This window comes from Callionymus lyra, chromosome 1 (assembly GCF_982586985.1).
Source record: "Callionymus lyra chromosome 1, fCalLyr1.hap1.1, whole genome shotgun sequence".
NCBI lineage: Eukaryota > Metazoa > Chordata > Actinopteri > Syngnathiformes > Callionymidae > Callionymus > Callionymus lyra.
Window position 1 is genome coordinate 45686822 of NC_141818.1, and position 23193 is coordinate 45710014.

At 37.9% G+C, this 23193-nt stretch overlaps 1 protein-coding gene across 1 annotated transcript in view; it reads left to right on the top strand.

Annotated features, from left to right (window-relative positions):
- Positions 1–23193, top strand: part of cacna1ib (calcium voltage-gated channel subunit alpha1 Ib) — a 190888-nt gene that overhangs the window by 53113 nt on the left and 114582 nt on the right. The window contains exons 2-3 of the mRNA XM_087810032.1: positions 762–1146; positions 17796–17907. Coding sequence (XP_087666158.1) covers positions 770–1146; positions 17796–17907 — 489 coding nt within the window. The 5' untranslated portion in view covers positions 762–769. The remainder of the gene's footprint in view (positions 1–761; positions 1147–17795; positions 17908–23193) is intronic.

The following is a 23193-nucleotide window of genomic DNA, read 5'->3' on the forward strand; positions in this document are numbered from 1 at the left end:
GCTGGAGAAGCATTGGAGGACAAAGTCAATGTCTTTAATGAATAAAATCCAAAAGTGGTAAATCTAAAACAAGCTCCAAAATAGCCAAAAACAAAACCCATAACACAGAAGACAGAGGCATGTTGAACAAAAAAAAAGAGAGAAAAAGTTGATGTGATCAACTGGCGATCTCGCCCTCGTGTGTTTGAATTTTTACTTAATAATTCTTCATGTAGAGGCTTCAATCCAAGAGAGACGCTACAGACGAGCAGTACGGATGTATTTGGATGTTTTTAGGTGTCATTTTGGACAAAGATGAAGACAACAAGCGCGAGTCGCTACATTAAAATGAACAAACATTTTTTGTCTATAACAGAACAGATTACACTGAAAATAATGCCTAGGTCGACATGAGGGCGAGTAGAAACTGCGTGGATTTGAACTTTAAAAGTGATGGCTGATAGAGAGGTGGTGATGAGACTGGCCTTGTTTGTTGAGCTGCAATGACGACAGGGAGGTTGTGAAGGTCACGGCTGTTGACGAAAAGATATTCAAGGGATACAAATTAAATCTGCCTGCTGCTGGTAGACTCTGTTCTTTGTGTGACTTTCAACCAATCTACGCGGTGAATGAGTGATCAGAACATCATCACTGACATTTACATGAACAGTCCAATATTTCCCTTCAGCTTGTGAGTGTGATGCTACATTTCGATTCCAAAATTCTATCTGTTTTTGGCTCAAAGAAAGTCTTTTTTTCTTTTTTGTTCGTCTCTTCCGCAGACGTTGCCATGACGAGCGACGAGGAGGAGGGCCCCGGTGTAACAGCGTCATCGTCCATCACGCAGTCCACGGTGAACCGAGCTCGAGTGGTGAGGAGGGACAGCGATGACATCATCACCTGTGCCTCCCCCGGGCGGCCCCCCACGGAGGAGGAGGACGAGAAGGACAGAAGAGGCGAAGAAAGGATAAGCGAGGAGCGCAGGGCGGAAGTGGAGGACGACGACATCGTGGAATGCGAGGAAGACAACGACGAGGACGATCCCGACGGGAGCAGCAACACCAGCGTGTTCGTGGTGCCTCACCCTGAGCTCATCCCAGTGGTCTTCTTCTGCCTGAAGCAGACCACCTTCCCTCGAAGCTGGTGCATTCACATGGTCTGCAGCCCATATCCTTTTACCGCCTTTAAACCAAATAATATGAGTGAAAACAAGTGAAAACTTTCTTTTTTTTCTAACAATTCTGGCATTTGTAAAACACGTTAAAACATCTCGTTCATTCTCACTATGAATAGATACAGAGAGAAACTTGCTTTTGTTGAATCATGTCGGCTTTGCTGTGATTTTTTAAATGAATAGCAGACGATGTTTCCCTCCAGCAACACGTCAACAACATTTCATTTCTTGAATGCATAACAGAAAACTGGATTCAGCTACATATATGAGCGATAGTGTGAATGAGTCTCAATATTTACGTTTCCAGGATACATGTACGTTTTTATGGAAAAGAATTTAAGCACATTTTTGAGTCTTTTACTGCAGACGAGCAACAGGTTGCCCTGGAGAATTTTTTTTTTTTTTAAAAGATGCAAACATATTTATTAGTGAGGTATTTAATACTTTAAATAAAAGGCTATTAGAAGAGAAACTTGACCATTGATGTTTTATAACAAAATGTTCTCACAGACACAAAGATAATACATGATAATTACACAGTACTTTTTGGGATAATGATCTACATTGATACGTGAAAGTTAAATGAAGTGGAATCACACTTTGGCAGACTTTCTATGGTAGTATATCAGTGCCATCACAATATTTAATTGTTGAATTCATTTTATATTGTGTAGCTTTTTTCAAAAAATGTTTCAACCTTTCAAATATTTGATTCGGTTTTTCTCTATAAATGAATTCACCGGAAGAAATTCGCGTCCCAAAGAAGAAGATAAATAAGTGTCTTTAGCATCTGAGCTATTAGCGTCTTGTGGGCGGGGCTTCGGCAAACGCATCATACAACAGGTTGATCTAACAGTCAGATTATGATGTTATCTTTGCTGAAATCCATTAACCTTAGAAAACCAAAGATTGAAAGTTAGATTTCATTTAAGCGTTTAGAGACCCCAGACATTGACACAAAGTTTACGCATGGTCTGGAAAATACTTTGAATTGATGCGACAGTGTCATGTGGTCACATGATTGGCTGACAGGTAGCTTGATACTAAAAAAAATATTTAAAATTTAAGAAATGTATATTCAAATTATTCAAATCAGAATATCAAACTCTGCATGTACAGATTAATTAATCAATTGAGAAAATATTTATAATAATATATATTATTACTTACTTGTTGCATTGAATGTTTTTCCACTGGCAGCTGTGATCAAATCTATTATTTGGTTTTATAGTAAACACATCTGTATATGTATGTTTGGCCTTGAGATTTATCAAACTGGTGCTATCTGTTCGTATGAATTGAGGAGAGAGCGGTGGCTGATATCAGGTGATCCATCACAACCTGGTGCAAAGAGAAACAGAGCATAAAGAGGAATATATATTTTCCAATAGAGAGGGCTGAGATTTATAGCTACCTCTGTCTGGTTTTTCTGGGACATTATAAGTGTGAAACTTTGCGAAAATGTGGATTTCTGTTGAATTGTTTGTGCTTAAAGAAGTAAATCCGGCACAACATATGTCAACATGCTTGGCCTGTGCTAGTGATGTGTTGATGAAGCTTCATGAAGCAGTGTCATTATTCTCGGACTCCACTAGATGGCACGATTTTCCTTTGTTTTGAACAACTGTTCTAATGAAACATCATTTTTAAACTGATGGCGCCACCTACTGACCTCTAAACAACATGACACTGCTTCATGAACTTTCATCAGTCCACTACTAGACTAGTGCCATCTAATGGCTCAACAAGGACCATTACAAAATATTATTTTAAATGACTTCTTCACCAAAATGACACCCATCCAAACCTATTAAAAAAACATCACACTTGGCACCCTTGTTGAAATAAAGAAGTCTGCGTCCAATACGTTGATTTTAATATCGACACTTACTGTCACTGGTTTGAATTTCATTCTCACTTTCGAGTATATTCCCAGTAACATGTTAGGCCACAGCCTCAACTAAGTGCTTGCCGTTTCACCACTGGATCATAATTGAACCCCAAAATACGCCTCCTGACCATACTCAGACTGGAATTCGACATGTCCAAGATGGCTGCAACCGCCGAATGTCTTTAATGCCTTAGTTCTGTAACAGATGGTTGACAGCACAGATACCACCGGCATGTTTTAAAGCGCAACTGGTTTTAAAACTCAACTCTCCTGACTCACTCATACTGTACGTCTCAAATGTCCAAGTCTTCCTTTACAAGATGTCCCTCATCATGACCATGTTTTGAATTTATTACTTTATAAAGTTCTACCCCGTCTGAAATCTGGGCGAACGAGAGGTTACGAGTGTCCGTTATGACGTAATAATGGCTTCACTCCTCCTCCAGCCAGCTGTGATCATGGCCCGCCTTGTTTATACAACGAGTCCCTTGGAGGTGGAGACTTCAGGGATCGATGACTACATACTACTTACAAACATCGATGTTTGACCAATCACAGCAGAGTGGGCGTGGTTATGGTAAACAAGATTTAATCTCCAGAAAAACTATGCTTTTCAGTGGAAAGAGAGTTTTTTACACACATACTGATGATACAATCGAGTCCAAGATCTATTTAAGACACACTCCGAGACACTCTAAGACTACGAGATTCAATTATAACCAATTATTTGCTCAGTGCTGACACTCAAGGACTTTCAGTGCATCCAAAACAAAGCAGGTCCAAAGTGTTTGCAAACCCGCAATTGTGTCACAGCCTGAAGCATGGAGAAACACAATAGTTTGAATCCTGCTGAATAGACATCCCCACGCGGGGAAAAAGTGAATTATTTAAAGGCACTTTAGTCTTGAAAAAACAATGAATGCCAAAATAGGTCAGTATTTTATAACAAATCCAGTCAGTTTTGCAGGAATTTCAACACACATGAGACTGACAGCAGGGGTTTTGGTTAGTGTCACCTGAACAATTCAAATTTATCAGGCAGTAAACATTTGTGACCCCGTATCTTTGATGTCCAGAATTTAAAAAAAAGAATAAAGGAAAGAAAAGAAAACGTAATTTTGCTACGACATACTATAAGATAGCTAAGTAAGCTCTTTTTCTTAAATATAAAATAATATAAAATGTGTGTTAAAGCATTTCCTCAATTTATTTGAAATATATGTATATATATATATATATATATATAAAATAAATACTCACCAAAAATACCACTAAAAAAGTATATGCGTTCTATGTTGAAATTAAACATTAATGTATAAAAACTGCCACCTCAGCGTCTCTTTTCACATTTGTGATGAAGCTTCATGAAACAGTGTCATGATGTTTAGAGGTCAGTAGGTGGCGCTATCTGTTTAAAAAAGAAACAAATCAAAGGAAAATATAAGTGATGGTATGATGAAGCTTCATGAAACAGTGTCATGATGTTTAGAGGTCAGTAGGTGGCGCTATCTCTTTAAAAATGAAACAAAGCAAATGTAAATATAAGTGATGGTCTGATGAAGCTTCATGAAACAGCGTCATTTCTTTCAGAGTCCACTAGATGGCGGTGTCTGGACTTTTTCCCTTTGTTCTAATTATGCATTAGACTAGCATTTTAAACTAATGGCGCCACCTACTGACCTCTAAACAACATCGTTCCATGAAGCTTCATCGGACCATCAGTACCTTTCATAAATGAGTTGACCAATGACGGACTGTTTGGTCACCTGTGAGTTTCAACCCTCAGATGATATTTGAGATTTATCTCCAACAGAAAAAAACCCTCAACATCTGATTCCACAGAGTCGGTCTCGTCTGCCACGTACCTTCTATTTTCCAAGTGTCTCCTGTTTCTTGTGGGGATTAAACTGACAGCCCCTCGGCTTCTTTTAGACACTCCCGTGTTAGAGCTTAACCTCATCCCTGAATCAGGTTTGATGAAAAGACACACAATGGAAAACAACCAGAGGAAACAGGGCAAAGCTTTTTTTTGACAGCCACCATATTTTAGAGGTTTGGCTTGATATTCAGGATCGTCACCTGCTCCATGTTGGCGTCCTCTGTGACTGTATGTCTTCCTGACACACCCATCACGCTTATGTGGCGATTCATCATCCTGAATCGAACGCCAGCGCAAACTGTTGACTCTGCTGATCGTCGCTACTCGAGGAGATTCTTTAAAACGACAGCAGGATTTTGCATGACCTATATAGTGGAAAGGTAGCTGTCAGACTCCTGAAAAATAATGAACAATAATTACTTTAGAAAAAGAAAGAAGTATCTTATGGTTGAATGAATAATCTTGTCCAGTTAGCAGATCTTTTTTTCGCTCTCAATATAGAATTATTTTTTGGGGATGATTGTCTCAGTAGATTGCAAAATCTGACCACTCCAAATGCTGTGATAAATAATATAATATATAGATATAATGTATATATATATATATATAACATTTAGTTAACAAAATACAGTATGTTAATTAATGTCCACGCTATATGCTACATTAAAATGTGTAAAATTTGAATTTTTAGTATACGCCATTTTTTGATTACAATGAAAAAACATGACACATTGTTTACTTTATTCTTATATTAATTATTTCCTGTGTAAGAGGAAAGTTACATGAAAAGATGACATTGAAAAAGAAATCACATTACTGTATGGCAATCATTATTTTCCAACTTTTGTACTTTACAGTAAAAACATCATAAACATCTTCTATAAATTCATAAACCAAAAATATCGGAGCTATTGTAAATGTTAATTGGATGACGTTAACCACAGCGTAACAATTATTAATGTTTAATGGTATATTAACAAAGACGTTTGACGTATAATAAAATGATAAAGAAAGCTTTATTTCCCTAAAAATTATATACACTTTAGATGCTGAAAGCCTTCAAATAATATGTTTTATAAGGCATAGAGACAGCATTTTTTCAATTTGAATTATATACACTTAACACACAAAAAACCTATATATTGTATGTATATTAAGGATATTATATAAAACATGTAAAGTATTAAAAACAAAATGTGTTATTCTTTTATCTCACTTATGAGTATGAAACCTAATAAGCAAAAAACATATGTACCATAAAGATTTATCACTGGAATTGATATATGTTTTTCTTCTTATTGTCCTTAAATGTTTTGCAATAATAATCTAAAATCGACCAAAAACCATAAAATTGATTTGTATCAAAGGGATTTTTTTCCTCACCAAGAGGGATTAATTGTGAGAAAATACAATTAGTGTTGTAGTGATATTAATTTAGCCATTAGATCTTCTTCTTTTTTTTGAGATTTGTTTCAGCCCACCAGGGACTATCTTTGGAACCTTGTATTTTTAAGTTCGACACCCTTGTCTTAGTAGGTGTTTCATCGTGTTGTCTAGGTGGTGTATCTGCATATGTTAAAACAAGTGTGTTTTAAAAAAATAAGTGAACGTGTGAGAGAGTGCGTGGAATTAGAAAAAAAAAAGTCTATCTTTGGTCTCCGTGGGTGCAACACGAGGGAATATCAGGCAGGGAAGCCATCAGATCTGAAGGAACACAGACATTTACTTCAGAAAGAAAATCTGCTAGAAAATGATAGACAATACACAATTGATCATTTTACTACACACCATTTGAGGTATGAATGTTATATCCATAAGTAGTCAGCTGTTTAACCAGATCTTTTTTAAAACTATCGTTTACATCTTGCATGTAATTGGTTTTTACTGAACTGGCAATTTGTCACAGTGAAGGAGCAGGGACTCTTTTCCACGGCCTGCTGTTTCCCCAGTTAACCGCTCTGGTGCGCCTGCACTCCTTTTCTCTCAGTTGTTACACAGAGAAAAGTGACATGGATTATAAAAATGTCTAGAGGCCATACAGCTTTGTTACCGCTGCTTTATTTCTTAATTTGCCGACTCACTGTGTTCTCGGTGGAAAGTAGAAGTTGGAAAGAAAAGCGAGAGGCCGTTTGAATTTTAAATCAGTCCAGTGACTCATTGAGACTTTATTTCATGTTCTGCATATTTTTTGTTGTTGTTTTGAACTTCTAAAATGTTTTATTTATAATTATCTCTATGTAAATAATTTATACTTTGATTTTATACTTTAGATTTTTCTGGGAATTGTTAGTGTTGTGGCAAGTCTTAATACGTTCATACACTCCAAACCTGCAGGGGGCGAACACTTGCAAAAGCAATCAGGGGGAATGGAAGTTTTTGCAAGGTGCTGCTAGCAGGACAATATTCACCTGCGCACCCACAGGAAACGCATGGTATTAAATGTTTGGAAATAACTAATATTTGGTAGGAGAAAAGTACTTACTATGAGTATGAATACTGGATAAATGTGTATTTTGTCAAGACTTTGTGAACCTATTGGTTAAGTGCACATATTGCTACTTTAATCATCAATGGATTTGAAATACTGTGTTTGATTATCAAGCAATAGTAACATTTTATTTAAGAAAAACTTTGAGGGAAAATGTTATTTTGTGCAATTTATTTAGAGACACAAACGTGTTGTTTCTATTGCATTCTATTTTTTTTATTTTTATTAAATGTGAACTGAAACCATCAAACCCAAAACTATCTTCAAGAATAGGAGGAATAAGAAGATCTTGCGGAACATAAAGATTAAAATCAACTTCTTTCCTCTGGCCATTGGACTGCTGATTGAAATATAACTTGAGCTATGCAATATTTAAAATATTATGTATTCTATTTATACCATATTCCACTATTTTTTAACTTATTCATATTTATACTTTGATATATTTTCATTCTATGCAATATTTAAAACGTTATTTATTTATTATATTTATACTATATTGCAATATTTTTAACGTATTAATATTTATATTTATACAGTATATACATTCACTCTGCTGTTTGTTTCTTAACGGTTGCCAAGCAACAACATTTGGTTGACAGTTTCACTGATGTGTTTTCTGTGCAATGACAATAAAATAAAGTCTAAATAATAAAGAATTAAAGAATAATAAGAATAGAGTTTTACTTTCCATCCTTCAACAGTTGATAACAGCTTTTCCAGGTTTGGTTATGAAAGCCTCCTCCTCTGATGTTCTATGAAACATAATGGCTCCTCTTTATATTAGACTTAATTCATAAAATGAAAGTTTTCTGACTCACTGATACTCATGTCAGAATATAGTTTCAAAGATATGCTTACTCCTGAAGTTATTTAGACATTTTTGTCCTCGTGGTAACTTTAAAACATATCAAGTACTTCATATTAAATGTGTATTTTTTTTCTTCTACTTAACGAAAGCTTGTAACTGGATATATGATCTCCTATATGCTATCCTTCTATTGCAGTTGCGCTGTGTGACCACTAGAGCTCTCTCCACATTCAAACACCTGTGACCAAATCCCATTGAGGAACCGTAGCAGTACTCCACGAGTCACCGTAGTAGTACTCCACGAGTCACCGTAGTAGTACTCCACGAGTCACCGTAGTAGTACTCCACGAGTCACCGTAGTAGTACTCCACGAGTCAAAATAGTAGTGCTCCACGAGTAACCGTAGTTGTACTCCACGAGTCACCGTAGTAATCCTCAATGAGTCACCTTAGTTGTCATTTGCGAGTCACCCGCAGTAATACTCTGCAAGTCATCTGCAGTATCACTCTGCATATATACCATAGTATTACTCCCAGAATCACTGTAGTATTACTCCAAGAATCACCGTAGTATTACTCCAAGAATCACCATAGTATTACTCCAAGAGTCACCGTAGTATTACTCCATGAGTCACCATAGTATTACTCCAAGAGTCACTGTAGTATTACTCCAAGAGTCACCGTAGGATTACTCCAAGAGTCTCCGTAGTATTATCCAAGAGTCACCGTAGTATTACTCCAAGAGTCACCGTAGTATTACTCCAAGAGTCACCGTAGTATTACTCCAAGAGTCTCCGTAGTATTACTCCAAGAGACTTCGTAGTATTTCTCCAAGAGTCACCGTAGTATTACTCCAAGAGTCACCGTAGTATTACTCCAAGAGTCTCCGTAGTATTACTCCAAGAGACTTCGTAGTATTACTCCAAGAGTCACTGGGACAACTCATCGGTCAACAGTGGCTCAGTCTCACTACCAGGCATCTATATAATGATAAGAAATGAATGCGGTGAAACACATTAAAAAAAAGTGTGTAATCAGTTGATGATTTTATACAATTATAACAGTTTACTTGTGTCGCCTCTGCTTCATATGATAACCACGTCCCTGACCGACCGCTGTGAAGAAGTGTGGAGGTCACATGACACTCAATACTTGAGTAGAGTATGGTTTACCATCGTATATTTAAGTCTTCTTACATCACTGTCCTGAAACTGACTGATCTTAAATCACCTAAAAACCTTTGCCTCGTGGTTCATCTAAGCAAAGAGCCCCGACTGTGCGTCCGCTGTTCCAGCCCCCCCGCCCCCTTCATGATCATGGCTTCACGTGTAACTCGGCGTCTTCCAGCTGCCAGGTGCTAATTCGCATCAATGTCAGGACGCGATCTTGGGCTGAACCGGCAGGTGCCGGACCACATCGACTCTCCTGCAGAGACAATTTCCAGCTTTATGCATCCTCCATATTCATGCTTCACTTGCCAAGGAGTTAAGGGGGGGCGTGTGAGACCCTTCTTGTGCGACAGACGATAATTGGATCAGAGAGTTTCTGGCTCTTCTTGCCAACATCGTACAATGGTAGTCGACACTTATAAAGGTGTTCTTTGCTCGTTGACACAAGGTGCGTACATTTTGACAAACTTATATTGTGCTGACGTTCCTTCGTAAATCTGTACCTATCACCTTTTTGCACAAAAAAGATTCTGTTAGATTAATCTTAGATTAAAAATTATTACACACTATACGTATACGCCATACTTAAATTAATGCTGAAGAGATAATCAAAATATAAAGTATAAATTACTAGCTTCATCTAAGAGCTTAAACGTTTGAATACACATTCACATCAACATTTCACTCAGACTGATTTACACTGTTTTCAAGGCAAGCTTGGAACAGACGTAGAGTCATGACAGCGGTTATTTAAACGTATTTGGCTGCCCATTTCACACCTTGGGTCGTGGATCAAAAGAACGAAACAGGGACACATCTGTGAGGGGGGGGATAGGAGACAGGAACTCCCACCGAAGAACATTTTAATGATTAGAAAGGGAAACAGGTACAAGAAACAAGTAGGAAGAACTCTCCACAGAAGATCGTGACACAGGGAGTTTGAAGGAACCAATAGGGCGATAGGGGGAGGACCTCTCGGCCCGGAAATTTGCCTTAAATACAGCGATGTTTCTATCGTTTGGGACCGTCTTTCTCGGAGCTAGCGACCTGTAGAGCTGCCAGCCAAGAGCGCGACCGATCGATCGTAAAAGCTTGTATGTTTGACTTGAAGCGGCGAATAAACGACCTGTTACACTCTGAATTGACCTTTTCTCTCCATAAAGCAAAGTATTAAGACCCGAACGTGACTTCGTGTTGGAGGGACGTAAACGGACTCAAGTTTTAACCGTTTTATTAACTAGAGGTTTGCGCTTATTCAAAAAAGTGCAAGATGTAATTGCAATATGGTGGAAGTATGCAAGTGGGCAGATCTATAAAGCTGCAGTTCATCGAGTGTCCACTTGAGGCTGGCTGTAGAAAGACTGGAAGTTATGTACAAACCCAGCCGAAAAAAAAGGCGTTAAATAAAATATTTAGAGCCTGGATCAAAAGACATCTTAAGTCCGAAACAAACACTGTACAGTGGGGGTTGTTTGGTTATGTTCCCATTTACTAGTTTTCCGCAATTTTGTGTTGAAATACATAATTGTTTTCCTACTGACAGTACACCTTTTGTCTAAACATTAGTCCCAAACCTTTTTTTGTACCGCAGACCAGTTAAATGTCAGGAGTACATTCGTGGACGACGTTCAGTTAGAAAAAGGTAAAAATAAAATGGCATAAATTGCAAAAAATACATTGCGTGATAGAAATATCTCATAACGCTGAATCAGCGAGAGCTTTCGACTGGTTTATATCTATGTATGTTTGTTTGTATGCCGACGATGGTGTTCTGTATGTGTGTGTCTCCGAGCTTTTAGAGACGTTGTGCCAGTGTGTGAGTTTGTGTTTAAGGATCATTTATATGGAATGAGGACTCTGAAGTTTCACTAGTCAAGAGTCACACGCTGATATCAGAGAAAATCAACTTCCTTTTTCTAAATGAAACACCTTTCAGGTAGCAATGATAAATCTCCTGTCGTGCGGCCCCGTAACAAATGTCTCATGGACTCTGGACGTTGCCAAGACAAAGACTTTATCAAATCAAAAACGAAGATGAAGATCAATGAAAAAATTGATGAAATTATATACACAATATCTTGATCAGTTTGAAGATTGAGGTGAAATTGGAGTCTAGAAAATCAAGACTAGGTTATAAATTGTATCTATGAAAATTCTATGAACAACTGCTGTTGTTCACTGTGTTTCTTAATGTATTGTGTTTTAGGTAATATTTCATTAAATTATATTTATAGTTTAGGGAATGGAACTTTCACAAGAGGAACAAAAATGAAGCCATTCTTCCGATTTTGCTGAATAACAGTTATTAGACTGTCATTAACACACTGTTCCAATGATTACTCGGCGCATGGAGGACAGAAGAAATAGTCACTGCCGTGTCTAAATGTGTCAGGGTGATGATTTTGTGTATGTGCGTTTGTTCCTTTTTCTCTCTTAGGGTGAAACTTGAAAAAAACTTAATTAGGAAGAAGCACAGTCCTGCAGCTACTGCTCCACTTGTTACTCTTGGGGTGATTAATGTCTCACCGTGTTAGTTGTTTTTAAATATCATGGCAGTTTGGATACTGTGATTAAAATAATGAAAAGCACAGAGATCATGGGTAGCACCGCCAAGGATAACATTTCGCATGTTGTCAGCGGTTCCAGGGGAAAGCACTTTGAAAAGGTGTATTTGCTATGCTTAAAAACACATTTTTTTGTCCTCTAGCTACCAAGACAACACTTTTATTTACCTAATTGCATGTCTACTATACTTCCTTCTGGAGGCTGCTAATTACAGGACAAAAAAAACTTGAGGAATTGTTGTTCACGCTTGTAAAAAGACTTTCGAAAAATTAGGATAAATTAGAAACTACCCTTAATCCTACCTTTGACCAGGTAGCATTAAGGGCAGCACTAAATAAGTAAGTAATTTATATTTATAGAGCACTTTTTCAGACCTGGGTCACAAAGCGCTTAAACTATCAAACAATACTCAATAAAATATATACTAAAAAGGTCAAGATAAGGCTGAGAACAACACAGGAGTCTCAGAAAATCAAGAAGGACGAGCCATTATTAGGTCTGTGGTGTTTTTTTTAATAAGATGAATCAATTGATATTTATTATTATCATCAATATGATGCAGTGTTCACCTTTCGGCCGGCTACGGGAAATAACCTCGGGCAGGATGAAATGAAGTCCATACATTCTCTTCTTTCACCAATTTATTTTGGGGTTTTGTGAGAGACGACCATTTAATCAAGGAGTCAAACCAACACCCAGTTTAGACTAGAAATGATGTTTCCAGTTCACAGCAGACTATGGACGGCACAGAAGTTTCATAAACGCAAGAACAAGGGGCAAATGAAAAGAACAAAGTGCATAGATCAAAGCAAAAAAACACAAAGATGTTAAAATGATACAAAGATGAACATGGAATAGAATACTTCACTCTCCTCCTTCCCCCAAACTCAAGAGTTGTAAAGTCAAATATCTCAGGGAGAAACTGCATCCACACAGAACAGCCATAATTGCAGGAGTTTCCCTCGAGCTGTAGTACGACCGACAACCTCCTCGCTTGAGGCCGTAGCACTAGCTCAGGGTGGAAAAGGGGGGATTCCATAAATAGTTCACCTGCATATAACATCAACTAGCAAAGTGTATCTACAGCTGTTTGACCTCGAGGTTGACCTTGACGGGTGTAACAAAAAGAACATGTCTGTAGAAGAATGTATCCTTTCGTGATGATCGCATCGGTTTCCAAAGGTTAAGCATAGATTTTAATGAGCTCATTAGCGCAGCATAAAAAAACAACTGCCAGGCATGTATGTTTGTGTAACAAACAAACCAAGTCCTGATTTCAGTCACTTTTTCATCTAAGTTATGTTTCTTTTTCTAGTCCTCTGTGTTGCGAGTGTTTCTTGCCTGTTTTAGTTGGATTTTTACTTGCAAATTTGACTGTGATATAAGTTTTGAACGGCTCAACAATGATCTGTGACAATTTACTCGGTTCATCATGACTCGACGGGGAACAAAGAGGATCTCATTTTAATCAAATGGTGATCTGATAAGCCCTCAGGAGCGCCCCCTGGACTGAAAGAAATAGCTATTGACAGAGCTAGACGTTCTTGCAGAGCGTTGTTTATCTCAGAACCTCTGGTCCGTGATAGACTCTTGGTCTTCTCCCAATGTTTGAAGAGCCGGGGTGACTTCTTCAACTCCCTCTATGTTGCTTCCGAGTGGGGTCGAGATGGTGAAGTAAGTAAGTAAGTAAGTAATATTTATTTATATAGCGCTTTTCGAGACCAGGGTCACAAAGCGCTTAGACAATCAAAACAATACTCAAAAAAGTACATACTTTAAAGATCAAGATAGGGGAACAGAAGAAGAATGAAGAACTGTTTTTCAAAGCCAGTGAGGAAGTACATTTTTTTTTGTTCACCAAATATTAATTTGTTTAGATCCTAATATTGCCTCACAATCAGAAGGTTGCAGGGTCGCTTCCACCTTGAGGAATAAATAATACATTTTTCTTCAAGTTACATATCAGTCAGGAGATGGTTTGAATCAAACCCTTGCAGGAGCCAAGGTCTCGGTAGTAAAATAGGGTCCTTTAAGCTTAATTTGACCATTTCTTTATCACATCATAGGTAGAAAAAGTGTTGAAACAAAGTTGCTGCTTCAGCTTTAGTTCAGAGAAGAATGAACTTTGAACCCAATGGTTTAGTTACAAGCGTAGCAGGAGGTGTAATGTAATGATTAAATGTAATCTTTGACATTTATGCTCTCCATGATGGAGGAGGATGATATTTATTCTTGCCTCCGGTGTTTTTCACAGGTCACATGTTTCTGACACAATGTGAATTTCCTGTCAGAGCGACTCCTTGCTTTGACCTAAAGTGATACTTGCAGCTTTGCAATACGGACGAACCAGTCGACAAACACACACAATCCTGTCTTTATCCGGACAGCTCTTCCCGATCGAAGAAGCCCTGATGGAAAATTCCAGGATATAAAATGATCTGTGCGTTCACAGGAACAGATAAGGAGGGAGCGAGAGAAATTCGGGAAAGAAGGGATTGATGTAGTGGGATCGAGCGAACGAGGGGGGAGACTGGGTGAAGAGAGATAAACGTGCAACGGAAGAACAAATAAGACCGACTAAAGCAGTAAATCCTGTTAGAATAAATTGCAGTGCAGGGCGTCAAAGTTGCTGACAGCAGCGCTGTGCCACAGAAGCTCAATACTTAAAGGCAACACACTTCAGCGTCGATCGCAAAGTAAACAACTTTAAATGAAAAGTTTTGTTCTCGAGATGTTGTTTAAAAGGTGTCCTGATGCAAACCAATGAGGTTAATTCCTAACTCCCATCCTTTCACAATGTATTGTAAGACACTACTTCTTCATGACTTACTCTTATATATATTTAGAGAGTTATTTCTGTTAACCACACAAATACCATTGAATTAAGCATGAACTAATGAAAACATTTTCCATCTGGTGCTGAAATAAAGATAGTGTTTTCTAAATAGAAAATAATATATCTTTCTTTCATTTCAATTTACAAGAAAATAACTGACAAACTGGCCATTACACCAATCTGGAAAACGACAAGTAAATGTTGTGAAGTCTGAATGTGACAAGGTGAGTAAAAACCTATTCTAACAAAACAAATTAGGTTTTTTTCTCTCTCTGAAATGTCTTTATGTGAAAGTATTGTTAAAGCTTCGGCAGACACTTCCCATCCCATCATGTGGAGGACATTTTTAAAACTTTTTTTTTTTTTTCCAGGTCATGTGTCGCCATGACTACAGTAATGACGATTAGTAACGGCCAATCAGGGCAGAGATTTTGATATACGTTCGCCTGGATGAAGCAGGAACATAATCCCTTGTATCTAAACCAGAGTGTCCATTTAAACATACATTGACCCCCCGTCCTTGAGACATTAATCTACTTAAAGGGTTAGTTAAAGTTAAAATATACCGACTTAATTAAGCTTTTTCAGAACAATTCCTCATGTCAAGGCTTCAATACAAGAAGTTACAGACGAGCACCATAGAGATATTTCTCTCTTTTTAAGTATTTTTCGACGAATATAAAGACAAAGAAAACTGAGTTCTAGTCGCTACTATAAAATAAACTAAAGTTTTTGCCTATAACTCAAGAAAAAAAGAACAGATTACTCAGAAAAGAATCCCAACCCTAAATCAACATTGGTAGAAAAAGAGTGAATTGTGAATTTTGGGTGAACTATCACTTAAAAAACTGGTAGAAACCACATTTGAGGAGTAATTTATTTATCTTTTTACCCCTGAGGGATTAAGTACAGTTGACAACAAAACAATCTGTTGTTATTTCCAACTGGTTACTATGGAAACCAATGTTTAATCCTCTTCGCCTTCTCCATATCTAAAGGAGCGAGATAAGTAGAGAGTGGTACAATGAAGCAGTGCTGTTTACAAATTTATTTGGTCCCTTCTGCCTTTCAGCTCTGTATGACTTTATTTAGAGTACATATGGTCCGGGGTTCTCATCTCCCCCGCTGAGTCATTTTAGGTGGCCTGAAGCTAGCAGCTCTAAGAATGCCAAGATACTAGCATCGTTCTTTCAAACAGCTACTTTAGAGTAGGGTTTTCTCGATGTGTTCAATGGTTCTACTTTCCTCCCTTGAGCAAAGGAAGGATTCACTCGTGAAATAGATGAACATTCAACCCTAGTCCAGTGTTTGAGCGATGTCTTGCATTCAAATGCAGGAAGTACACTTTTCAGAGAAGCAACTTTTTTCCTTTCTTTTTTTTTTTTAAACATTAAACATTTTAGTTGATTTTAACCTCTTCTTCTGGAACATTTCCCTGCACAGACACTCAAGATAACCAATTAAAGTTTTTATTAAATGCTTAACGTCTATGCACAGAGGGACGCTCAAATGTGGGTGGAGACTGAGCAACTGCATTTTCAGCTATTGGCAGAATTTCAATTGTATTTTGAGTGTTTCATCTTCCGTGTGCGTGTGTGTGTGTGTGTTCATGAGTGGGTGTTGCATGTGCTCCTGGTTTTTCCGTCTAAGTGTTGATGTGTGTGCATGTGTTTTGCCCACTCACCGACTATCTTTAGCTTCTCTGATATCTGCCCATCTCTTTTTCACTGGCCAAAAAGAAGCATGTTGTGAGTTTGTACGTCTTTTTCTATCTCACTGCTGCAATAATTCCCACCTTGCGGGCGGTGAGTTGTATTCCGCCGAGGAAATTGCTTTGGGATCTGGCTATCCTGAAAGGGTGCTTGGACTTCTACGGCTATTCCGGCTTATCCTGCTACTTGCGATCATAAACTCGGCTCAGTATTGCTGCCTCAACGGAGAGTGTGGCTTTCTCTTCTAGCACTTGGTTCACACCAAGAACACAGTCTAAGACGGAAAAACACCTACATTTATCAGAAAATTGTGAAAAATTGTTGAAGTAATATTTCCTTTTTACTCGCCACCCAGCAGGAGTCAGTGTTGCCTTCTAAGGCTACAGCTGATTGTGATGGTTTGATGAAGCTTCATGAAGCAGTGTTATTATCTTCAGAGTCCACTAGATGGCGGTCTCTGCACCAGTTTCCTTTTTTTTGAAAAACTGTTCTAATGAAACATCACATCATTGTTAAACTGATGGCGCCACCTACTGACCTCTAAACAACATGACACTCATTCATGAAGCTCCATCAGTCCATCACTATCAGCTATACCTGTTCAGCTGTCCGACGTGTTATTGGCGTTATTAACATTAACCAATGATTTGGGGGTTTCTACCTCATCAACTCAAACGCATTCGTCCTCTTTTGCAGACACATAAGCTTGGCATTTTTAGTGGCACAAACTTCCTTTCTTCCCCTTATGACCAGTTAACTAGTCCTGTGTTTGTGTCTTGCTGTTGTTGTCGACCACCCCCGACATGTTGGACTGCCGTCTCGGCTGAAGTGTCTGTGGTGGGCCGTGGGAAGTGTTGTAGTGCTAGCAGGACGGAGACAAACAAGTGGAGGAAAACGGCGCTGCATCAATAAAGATGTAATTTAATAATTATTATTATTATTATTTTTTAATAATGTATTTTGTGGCCATTTTCTTACACTGTATCGGCATAAAATGATCGATGAAAGCCATAGTTGGTACTTTTACTTCACAAAACCCCACAAAACAAATGTTAGAGAGTTATTTGTTTTATCTTTAAGAAAACGAGAGGGCAGGAATTACTTTGTTAAATCTATTTTTTTTTCGAGTGAATCATTTGCCAAAAAAACAACAAGAGTTTGACACGTGTATTAACCTTGTAGAAACGCATCGGTTTGTTTTAATTATATGTGAACACGCCCGTGTTGCATTTTGCCTGTCACTTGTTCAATGTTTTGTTATGTTATGATTCCTTAACCCGCCGTGTCTCTACTTGGTTCGAGCGTGTGAGCATGATGGTGATCTTGTTGAACTGCGTCACCCTGGGAATGTACCAGCCCTGTCAGAACATCGACTGCACCTCAGACCGATGCCAGATTCTCCAGGTAAGCGAACACCGTTCTTGAAAATGTTCCCACCAAATCCTTGAAAACGAGTTGTCAAATACATCTGCTCACACAGATCTTTGCTGGATTTCCACTGCTCGTGTTTATGTTTGAACAGAGCTAATCGGAGATGAGAGAAAATAAGAGGGAATCTGTGTTGATTGAATTAGATTAGAGCCATTTGGCAGCAGCACATTTGATGATGTGTCATTAGGAAAAAGAGCATGTTCTGAATCGGGATGTCAGGAAAGACTTGCAAGTGATAATCCCTGAGGCGTTTTTTCTTTATTCGTTTTTGTATGTCCCTGTTCTATCAAAGAAATTCAGGTGCAATAATTCCGATCAGGAGAGACTTGCACACTGGTTAGGTTTGAGATTGGATTTAGTGGTTAACAGATGATGGATCGACTCCATCAGCGGAGCAGGCAGGATGTATATGGAGTAACATGAAAGATGGAGTTTTGATAACGGTGGTGATGAAGTCTCTAACAAAGAAAGCTCAGTCGTGGTGAATAAATTCAATTCCATTTAACAATGTTTATAACAGAGTTGTCTCAAGAACACTTTCCAGAGAATAGAAAATGGGTTCCAGAGAATCACACTGAGCAAGCTTTTGGCAACAAAAACAGACGTGGTGTAGATCGCCTTCTGCTGCGACCAGAAGGGAGGTACAGCGCAGATAATGGAAATGACAGAGGAAGGACGTAGAGATTAGAGGTGGAACCGCGAGGACCGGGTGAGGAGGACGAGGATCATGTTGCGAGCTTGTAAAATGGACTGTCGGTCGATCATATATATATATTTTTTAACTTTGATTGATTGGTTTGCAAGAGGAGCTCTAATACTGTGATGATGAAAAGGAATGCTGAGAAATATTGAAAATATTTGCAGGATTAAACATTTCCACTAAGCTTCATTGGGTTCCAAGTAACGGAATCTATTTTATAGATAATTATAATTAGGGTCATGTGGAAGAAAAAAAATCCTTGGTCCCTTGTTTAACTCAGGGGTTACGTTCTGAGAAACCCCCGCGAGAAAATAGTATATATATTTTTTTTAATATTAATGTTTAGGCTTCATAGTCCCTCTTTGCACTCTTCATAAACCTTCACAAAAACATCCTTAAACATTTTCCACATCCTCATTCAGTTAATACACTCTCAAAAATCAAATAATAACATAAAAATATAATGAACACTCATCCCCATCCTCGTCTGTAACCTCGCTTTCCTCCTTTTTAAAACACGGAACTAAAGATTCATTAATTCCAGTTGGCATCTGTCGCTTGGTTGCAGTGAAGCAGCAGGTGTCACTACCTAATAGACACTGGCTATTATCGCGAAGAAACCGTTACCATAACGACATGAACAAACTTGCCATCATTTCATGGATTAACAAAATAACTCCAGCAGCTAGATATTGGTGTGAACGGGGCGATCAAAGTTAAAGTTGGACGACAGAAGGTGAACAAGCATTGAAGACGGGGAGACAACTCTTCAACTTTTAAACTCGGACACTGAAGACGAAGAACTTGATATGGGGATAAGCAATGAATTGGAAAAAAAAGGAGTTAAACATGTTTTATTTCACGTGTTATAACTAAACAATTATCAGAGTTATTTTGAATATGCTAACGTTTGATTTAGCGATGGTGTTTTTTCTTTACGTGTGACAAGTGAATAAGATTTAAAGTTAATTTGAATGTGCTTACAAGAGTTTGACTGACTTACTTTTCTTACTATTTTCTTATGCTAAATCCGCCATTTAATCCGGTGCGCTTTATATATGAAAAAAGTTAAAAATAAGACCAATCATCTACATTCCACCTTATAATCCATAACGCTGTATAGTATGGAAAATACGGTACTAATGTTGAGTTTAATGAAGTAGGAGTCATGTGGTCGACTGGCCCCTGGACCAGTGAACTGCAGTTTATTTTACCTACTGCATTTTATTTGTGGAATCCCAGAAGATCAGGGTTGTTTAATCGCGGAAGCCAAAATGGTTTTCGCCCTCTTAGATTCCGTGACTGCAGCTTCACAAAACGCCGCCTGAATCGTTTGCAATCTGAAAAAAAGTCTCATGCGAGTCCGAAGCGCTGTTGCTTTCTCATTTGGAGGTGGCGGAGGCTTCCTGCCGCGCCGTTGCTGGGAAGGCTCCATTGAAACCATGGTATTACATTGACCAGTGGACTTTCTGAGAGCAGTCTATTGATCGCTGCGCTGTAGCCCTCTAAATCCGTGCTCATATTTAAAAAGGTCTGTAGCTACTTGGAGGGGAAATTCTATTAGTTCCAAACCTAACAGCCTTTTCATCCCCAGTTAGCCGAATCAATCTCCAGTGTGTGCAGGCCGTCTGTGAAAAACCCAACTCTCTTGAGGTTTCTTCAGACACTCGATACTGACATGTTTGCACGTTCGCTTGTTCACGGATGGCTCACACGGGATGATTCTTATTCTTTCCACTTGACAGCTGTAGAGGTGAGGGGCAGGAGAGGGTGCTTGCTGCACCGTAAAGACCCTCCGCTCGAAGGCCCCCCCACAGGGGATTCTGGACTCATGGTCGGCAAGATCGAGAGCGTTTTTGATTGAATTCACCTTTTCTTTACTGACATCTGAGGGAGTACCCTTATATTCAGAAATATATCTCGCCTAAGCTTTTGGAGAAGATTATAAATGTTAATTCAATTCCAGAATTCTCCATCCCTGAAGCCAGGCACCCCGGTTCTGCTGGAGGGATGAGCCAATAATAGGGTTTTACTGTCATTGCAGATGGATGGATGGATGGATGGATAGATGGATATATAGATGGATGGATAGATTTTATTAATCCCTCTGGAGATCTCTTTCGGGAAATTGGGTTTCCAGTTCACAGCAGATGATAGTTTCAATAAAGTGCAATACAAAGTGCAAGGGATGACAAAGTGCAAATATAAAAAACAAAGGAAATAACACAAAGAAGACAAAGATCTATTTGTGTGTCTTATATTTCACATTGAAGAAAATCCCTGACAAATGGTTGGACCTCGTGTAGAAAAATGCTTCTCGAGGATTTGTCCTTTTTTGTTACTAAAACCTCAATGGAAACTAACCCAGATGAGGTCAAATCTCATCTCAGCTGATTTTTATATTGTTGTTTTTGTTGCTTTTATTTATATGTTACCGGATGAAAGTCAGTCAGTTTTTTAAGGATCTGCAGAAAAGGAAAAAAATAATGATTTGAATATAAACTACTGATTATAGTTCTTAAAAAAGAGAAAAGAGAGCTGAAATTCTGGAAATTTATTTTACTTGCATACTGTTTTAAATATCATTATTAGACAAGTACATATTTCAGATGGAGTTACATGCAGACAGATGGACCTTAATTCTATATACATATTAGTTTAATTTAACCTAATTAGGTTGTTGTTTTTTTTACATAAGGACTACAATTGAATAGAAATAAAAATGACTTTTTTTGAAATTACGTTTTTGGTCCATACATTTTTTATGATTTAAATGTAAATAAAATATATGTTAAGTGAATTAATAAACAATAACGCCAGCTTAAGTTGACGGCAGACGGTTGAGAAGTGGAGGTGTTCAAATCTAGAGAAAAAAAAGTACCAGAAAAGGTCAGAGGGTTTCCCCCTCTAAACATCAGCCTTACTATCCCCCCTGCTGCTCTGTGAACTTTACAGAAAGCAACACATCCATTCAAACAATTCGACAAAGGTCAAGGTTGCAGTGAGATGATACACTTCAGAACGCTCATCCATCTTCCTGCGATGCTGAGTCGGCATCAGCCTGGGAAGAAGCGATGATCCTGATCAGCCTTCGGGAAAGATCGCGCCGCCTTCAAAATCTAATTACAGGCAACCTAAGCCGATCGCTCTAAATCCTGGTGTGTAAACACTCAAAGAAGAATGTGAGCTAATCTGAGCACTTTGCTTACAACAGCAACCCTTTACGAGATATCTTTGATTTATTTCGATTCTCGTCTCTCGCTCTTCTGTTAATTAGACGCTTGATTAAAGCTGTGAGCGTGTTGGAGGCCGTCGATGCGCAGTTTATGTTTGATTGCGTCTCTCGAAAACACTTGTTATTATTCATTTAGGATCTGCCGCTGATGGATAAAGAGGAGGTGGGATGGAAGCAGAAATTGAAAGAGTGATGGACGGAAGATTGGGCTCTGTGCTCACTTGTATGTCTTCTTTCGAAAAGACACTTAAAAAACATCCAAAAACCTGCTCGTCTGTAAAGTCCGTCTTGTATTGAAGCCTCGACAAGAGCGTACGGAAGCGCAGTACTGCCAATGTGTACTGCTACTGTGCTTCTTATTCGAACGTATATCCAAACACGTTTAGACATTTAAACGTTTGAACATATTTCAAACACGTTTTAATGCATTTCAAACCGTTTAAACGTATATTCAGACATGTTTTTAAGTATTTCAAACACTTATAACATATAACACATATCGTAATCCAACAGGTTTTAACATATTTCAAAGACGTTTAACGTATATTAAACACGTTTTAACTTATTTAAAACACGTTTTAAGGAATTTAAAACACGTTTTAAGGAATTTAAAACACATTATAATATATTTAAAACAAATTCTAACGTATCTCCAAACACGTTTAAACGTATAACCAAACATGTTTATATGTATTTCAAACACGTTTTAACGTATTTCAAACAGGTTTTAACATATTTAAAACACGTTTAAACGTATTTCGAGACATGTTTTTAAGTATTTCAAACACGTTTTAACGTACATCCAAACATGTTTATAGGTATTTCAAACACGTTTAAACGTACATCCAAACATGTTTATTTGTATTTCAAACACATTTTAACGAGTTTCAAAACACGTTTACGCGTATTTCTAAACATGTTTTTAAGTATTTCAAACACGTTTGAATTTATTGTCAAACACATTTTAACATATTTCTTACACGTTTTAACATATTTCTAAACATGTTTTTAAGTATTTCGAAGACGTTTTAACTTATTGTCAAACAAGTTTAAACAGAATTTCAAATAAGTAACGCAAGTGTTAATTCAATGATATTTGCGTGAATTACATATTATATTATTACATATATTTTAAACACGTTTTAACATATTTCCAAACATGTTTCAATGTAATTCCACGTTTAAATGTGTTTGATGATACGTTCGAACGAGAAGCACAGTCTCACATTAGCAGTACTGCGCTTTGGTAAGAGCATTTGTTGTTGATTTTAGCGGATCAAAGATCCAAGGATATCAGAGTAAATCTTCACTTGCAATACATTTC